The sequence below is a fragment of the Chlorocebus sabaeus genome, chromosome 12, assembly GCF_047675955.1.
Source record: "Chlorocebus sabaeus isolate Y175 chromosome 12, mChlSab1.0.hap1, whole genome shotgun sequence".
NCBI lineage: Eukaryota > Metazoa > Chordata > Mammalia > Primates > Cercopithecidae > Chlorocebus > Chlorocebus sabaeus.
This window is the reverse complement of record NC_132915.1, coordinates 29,939,573-29,945,572: the sequence shown is the minus strand read 5'-3', so window position 1 is coordinate 29,945,572 and position 6,000 is coordinate 29,939,573. Positions and strand designations below refer to the sequence as shown.

General features: G+C 47.7%; 1 protein-coding gene across 16 annotated transcripts in view; it reads right to left on the bottom strand.

Moving 5' to 3' along the window:
• Nucleotides 1–359: 359 nt before the first annotated feature.
• KANK1 (KN motif and ankyrin repeat domains 1) overlaps nt 360–6,000 on the bottom strand; it is a 246,536-nt gene continuing 240,895 nt past the window's right edge. For all 16 annotated transcript variants that reach the window (XM_037998466.2, XM_007969400.3, XM_007969402.3 and 13 more), the window contains 4 exons: nt 5,207–5,349; nt 4,053–4,253; nt 1,886–1,984; nt 360–1,308 (listed from right to left, as the gene is read on the bottom strand). In XM_037998466.2, coding sequence (XP_037854394.2) covers nt 1,246–1,308; nt 1,886–1,984; nt 4,053–4,253; nt 5,207–5,349 — 506 coding nt within the window. In that variant the 3' untranslated portion in view covers nt 360–1,245. The remainder of the gene's footprint in view (nt 1,309–1,885; nt 1,985–4,052; nt 4,254–5,206; nt 5,350–6,000) is intronic.

Below are 6,000 nucleotides of genomic sequence, written 5' to 3'. Positions count from 1 at the left end.
ACTACACGTTTCACCCAGTCACCTGGCAGTTGTACTCAGAGTCAAGGACTAGTGCTTCCGCACCTGAGAAGAACCACCTCGGGCTCCCCTTGGAGGCTACCTGTCGGAAGAGTGCTTTGCCTAAGGAGGCCTCAAACTTCAGCCTCCTGACTCACAATCCCAGTCAGGAGTCAAGCTCTGGAAGTGGACAAGTGCCCTTGGAAGATGCTGTCTCCCTGTCGGAGCCTGGAGCCTGTGACCAGTGGACTGGCATACTCGCCCTCCCTGCTCAGCTCAATCCATCAGCGTGTGCTGCCACTGCTGCTAAGTCAATCGGCTCGGGGTGGACAGCTGTCAGAGATGAATCAGGGACAAGCAAAAGAGCTTAATGAAATTTTATTTTGAAAATATGGCAAGAGTCTAAGGCACTTCAAACATTTAAATACATAGAGGACCAAAGTAAATGTGACATGGTATAAAGGAATCCATAAATACAAAGAGAACTACACCATGTTTCTCTAGAGGCAAATACAAGAGCCAATTCCTCTAACACAATCCAACCTTTATCATTAGAGTTGTGCAATTAATAAAAATGATAATGTTACATGTAGTTCTTCATATCTTTAGTATGGAATATAAAAGTTGAAAATACTGTGTCAATTTCATATAGATACTCTTTTTATAAAAAGTCATATATTACATCTACCTAGATAAAACCAAATGAGAATATTCTTTTGTAAGTTTTATACTTTGAGAGTTTTGTCTAGCCCAGGCCCAAGTTACCGATGATCAAAGTCATCTCAACTTCCTTATTTTAAAATAAGACAAGAAAAATCAAAACTATGCTGGAATGAGATTTTGGAAGAGCTTCCTAATAGTTCCACATTTAATAAATGTAAATATTTGAGGAAAAATTTTAAAACATCTCAATGAGAACCTGACACTTCTTTGTGGGAGTGAACAGAAGGTACCCCTTCAGATCAGGTCAGAATTTCCTATGACTGTACAAAACAGTGCAGAGACTCAACAGCAACAGAGACTGGGTTAAAGTGTGCCCTACACAGAGAGAAGATGGCCAGAAAGGAGGTGTGTGTGCCCAGGCTGGCAATCTCTGCACTATGAAAGCTTCAGCCTTTACCCCTGGGCTTGATGCTTCCGTTTGCTGGTGAGCTCAGGCACAATACATATACATTCAGTATCTGTCACCCCAACAGGAACAATTAGCAGCTTAATGGTGGCATGTAAATGAGGGCTATTTGCATACAATCAATCAAATGAACCTCGGTGGGTGGGGCCAGGAGACGTCTTCCTTCCAAGCCTAGGGGTGCCCTAGAGACCAGGAAAGGAAAAAAACTGGGGGTTAATAAGTGACTTCAGGCAGACGTGTACCCTGTGACATAGGATCTTGGCCCACCACAGCCAACAACCAGCTGTGAGCCCGAGCCAGGAGAGCTCTGAGAAGAGGGAACAGGTGTCCACAGCTCCAAGGCCAGCTGGGCTCAGCAGTGCTATGTCCGGCTGTCCTGGGAAGTCACCTTCCCACTCAGAGTGAACTGTGGACTACAGGCTGCCTGCCATCTGCTTCAGGAACAATGCCAGAACCATGGGGAAATATCCCCATGGGCTCGGAGGGTGCTATCTGGATAATTCTGCACAGAATCAAAACCTCTATGGGGAGCTGTGAGAGCATCTGTCTTACAAGGACAAGCAGGGCCCAGCCTCTGCTAAAACAGTTCTCCTGCCCTTTAGGGGCAGAGGCAGAAAGGAAGAACTCTTAAGTTCCAGACTAAAACTTCCATTTTCTGAATCAACATAAAATCTGTCTCCTGTCAGTTCCTGGAGGAAGGGGGTCCACCAGTCTGGTGGATTTCAGCCTATTTACAAATGCCAAATGCACAACACTGACCGGAGACTGGGCTTTTGCAAAGTTGACATGGGCATACAGAAGAACAGCGATGTCCTTGTGTCCTGCTTCCAGGGCGATCGAGAGCGCGGTGCTGCCATCCTTAAGATAAGACGGAAAGAATAAGCTATGTTGGGTTTCTCAAACCTCCAGGCAACCAAAAGGTAGCAGAACAAAACACCCTCCAGTAATTGGCAAGGTTCCCCAAATATCCCTCCTTGTTCCGTCCTCTGGGAAACTTTTTCAGGACCTGTAAGTGTGAAGGCCTGAGGATGTGAAGATGAACGAGGCAAGCCTCCACCCTCCAGAGGTCCCAGTTACCAAGCATTCTGCCCACCAGGAGGGGGAAGCAGAAGATGGGGACAGAAAGTTTTTTTTTTTTCTTATAATTATGAATGACCAGGCAAGCAGCAGTAGTGTGTGTTTAGACTCTGCAATTTGCCAAAGATCTTTTACCTTTCCTCTTAGAGAGGGCACTGTGATCCTAAAACCCTAACCACCTCTGTTTAAGGCTCCAAGGAACATCTGTGTGTAAGCACACAATCCCAGTGGGTTACATAGATACATATTCTGGAAATAAGAGGGGAAACACTACATATGGGGGAAAAAAGCTTCACTTAACTGCTTGATTTCCATTAAATTTCAGCGATTATAGATGGATATACAGGAGTATCAAGGGAAAGAACATAACTTGTTTTCTGTCTAGTCTTTGTTTTTTGAGACAGGGTCTGCCTCCTAGGCTGCAGAGCAGTGGGACAATCACACATCACTGTAGTCTTGACCTCCAGGGCTCAAGTAATCCTCCCACCTCAACCTCCAAGGTAGCTGGGACTACAGGTGTGTACCACCACACCTGGATAATTTTTTTTTGTAGAGATGGGAGTCTCACTATGTTGCCCAGGCTGGTCTTGAACTCCTGGGCTAGAGCGATCCTCCTGTCTCAGCCTCCCAAAGTGCTGGAATTACAGGAGTGACCCACTGTGCCCAGCCTATCTAGTCTTGAAATAAGGATTTCCCTCTGGTCAGCAGCAGCAGGACGACACAGTTCTCCTTTGGTTTAATCTTAGGATCCTTCCCTCACACGCTTTGAATTTTGAAAGAGAATAGAAGTAAAATCAAACAAAAACCACAGCACAGCTAACAAACTCTTCTGGAAGAAACAAGTCAGAAGCTCTCCCTCCCACAGGGGAAGAAGGGAATCTGGTACAGCTGTAGCTCCTGTGTGCTCCTGTGGAGGTAACTGAGTGTGAAGCTAGTCAGTCCCTCATACCAGTGAAAAGCTCAGCTGGTTTGTTCTCCCTACTGGCTTGGGCCCAGAAGGATCTGACCTACAAAGGATATTTTCCTAACTTTTTGGTGTTTTGAACTGAAGAAGCTCTGATCCAAACCTGTGATCCGTAGAGAGAAACTTTCACAAACAGAACCAAGCCAGCCCGACCTCTATGACCATCTATTAAACCATCTCACTGCCTACACACCAGTTCCCATGCCTTCTATCTATCGCCATGCCTCTCCTTTGGCCTGGAGACACCCAGAAGTACCCCACTTGCTTGGGTTTCCCGGTCAAGGAGTTAGATGGAAATGTGGACAGCCTGGGAACTGGGAGAAGAGAGCCGAGTGGTGTTGATGGGACAGACTGAGAAGAAATGGGAAAATGCTTCAAGAAGTCAAGCTAGTCTGCAGGCTCTGGGGTATGCTGTGTCATAAGCTACTCACTTTGATGGGTCACAGTGCCTTCACTTTGGGTGGGAAAGGTTCACTGTAGTAGGAACTGGTGTTAGTCACTGTGTAACCACAGCCTCTAATGATTAATAATCCAGATTTCCAAGTGGACCTGTCAGAAGTCACCTACAGTGAATTTGATTCTGCAGTTCAAATCCATTGATTCCCCTTTAGTAGAGTGCCTCTTGGACATGCCCGTTAAGTCACTTTTTCATGTCATGAATTATGGGGTAGGACCTATTCTGCTTTGGGCACTAGTTTGAGAGTGTTAGTTTACACACACTAAGTGTAGCCAAGCTTGGCTGTGAAGGGAGGCGCCTGGATGGCAACACAAATCCAAGAGGAGAATAAAGGAGGATTTGGTCTCCCCTGGCCAAACAGCACTCCCAGAGCTCCCGCCCAGAGTTCCCCAGACCCCTGGCCAGGAGGCCCAGTGGAGACAGCTTACGTTGTCCTCCAGGTGACCATTGCAGCCGGGCTGGGCCAGCAGCAGCTTGACGATCTCCACATGCCCATGCTCACTGGCACACATGAGGGCCGTGGAGCCCTCGTCATCCTGGATGTTGACGTCAGCCCCACAGGCCAGCAGGCCCTTCACCATGTCTATCCGTCCGTGACTGACCGCCAGCATGAGGGCCGTCTGTCCCGCCTGTGGGAAGAGATCACAGGGACTTCAGAAGTACATACTGAGCTGGCAGTGGTGGCCCCTAGTGGGGCTGTGCTAGGGAAAGGGGGAAAACAGTGTGGTGACAGAAGGGAAAGAACTGGCCATGGAACTACTTGGGGTGGGTGGTGGCAAGCAAGGAGAAACCAGCTTCCCATGAGCTATGAGCTAAGAAAGGGCATAAAGTAAGGAGCCAATTTCCCTTTAGTGTGGAGGATGTCTCAGTACAGTGAGGGGTTGGAAGTTCAGGTGGTTAAAGTCAAACTGGGCGGTGGGTCACGCCTGTAACCCTAGCACTTTGGGAGGCCGAGGTGGGCAGATTGCCTGAGCTCAGGAGTTCAAGAGCAGCCTGGGCAACACTGAAACCCCCCCCAAAAAACCCAAGTGTGGTGGCACATGCCTGTTAGTCCCAGCTACTCGGGAGGCTAAGGCAGGAGAATCGCTTGAACCCAGGAGGTGGAGGTTGCAGTGAGCCAAGATCATGCCACTGCACTCCAGCCTGGGCGACAGAGCGAGACTGTTTCTTTAAAAAAAAAAAAAAGTCAAGCTGTGAACACATCTGGACCTAGAACATCACCTGCGACAAAGACACTGCAACACAGAGACAGGAAGCAACAGTCACCAAGTATCTGATGGGGATGCCCAGTCATTTATATGTAAGGGAACTAACAGCATTTCCATGCAAACTATGCAAGCAGAGGAAAGGCAAGGCAAAGGAGGGAGAAGTTTCCAGTGTGAAATTTAAGCCCATATTTCCCTGGTGTGTTTGCTCAGCAAGGAGCACCAGGCAGTGCATGGACTCAGGGCAGGCCTGCGAACAAGTGCACGTGGTGGGAGTGTGGCAACTATGCCTGGTCTGCCAGAGTGGCCACCACAGTCCTGTCTGCTGCCTGCTGGTCAGGGGTGCATTCTTGAGCACGGGAACCAAGCGCACTAACCTGACTAGCTTTGGCGTTCACATCCCCGCAGCCAAAGAGTTCTTCCACAACCCGCATGTCCTTCTCTGCTTCCACAGCGGCGAGGGCTGCCAGCATGATGGGGGTGTAGCCTGCCTTGTTCTGGTGATCGACATTACACACATCTGCAAAAAAAAGTCTCTTAGGAAGCAGACCCTTCTAACAGCAGCCGCTTACAGAGCCACTGAAGGGATGGTGTTTACAGGAGCCCAGTGAAATGGCACCAGGTGGCTGGAGACCAAGAGTGACTTAGAATGAAATGTGAGAGATGTTTTCATACTAAACCAAAAACTTTTTTTTTTTTTTCCTATTTCACGAGACCTGAAGCAACAGAAACAACGGTAAGCTTCTACAGCATATCTTGTTTGCAACTGGTAGCAGAAATGCAATGGCTTGGAAGTCTGGGTGGTTGTTCTAATGGCTGCTCTTGAGAATAAATGATCATATGGAATCTAGGCACTTAGCTGTGTTTGGAAAGTGAAGCAGGTAGTGAGCTACTCATCAAAGAAGTGTTTGTAAAAGCTTATGTATGGAACGTTGGACAGGGTGGTACCTACTTATCCAAACACTATTCATTCTGAGACTCTGAATTTATTACTCTAGCCTGTCAGGGGTCCTGAGAAGCAGAATTCCAATCATGTAATACCCAGCTCTAGAATTTATGGTCTGAGAGCAAATGCAGTTAAGTCCCCTTAACAGACTCGATGAACCAGACCTTTTCTATTCCTGTAATTCTTAAGGAGTCTTCAGGGACTAAATTATCCTTCGGGCATTTA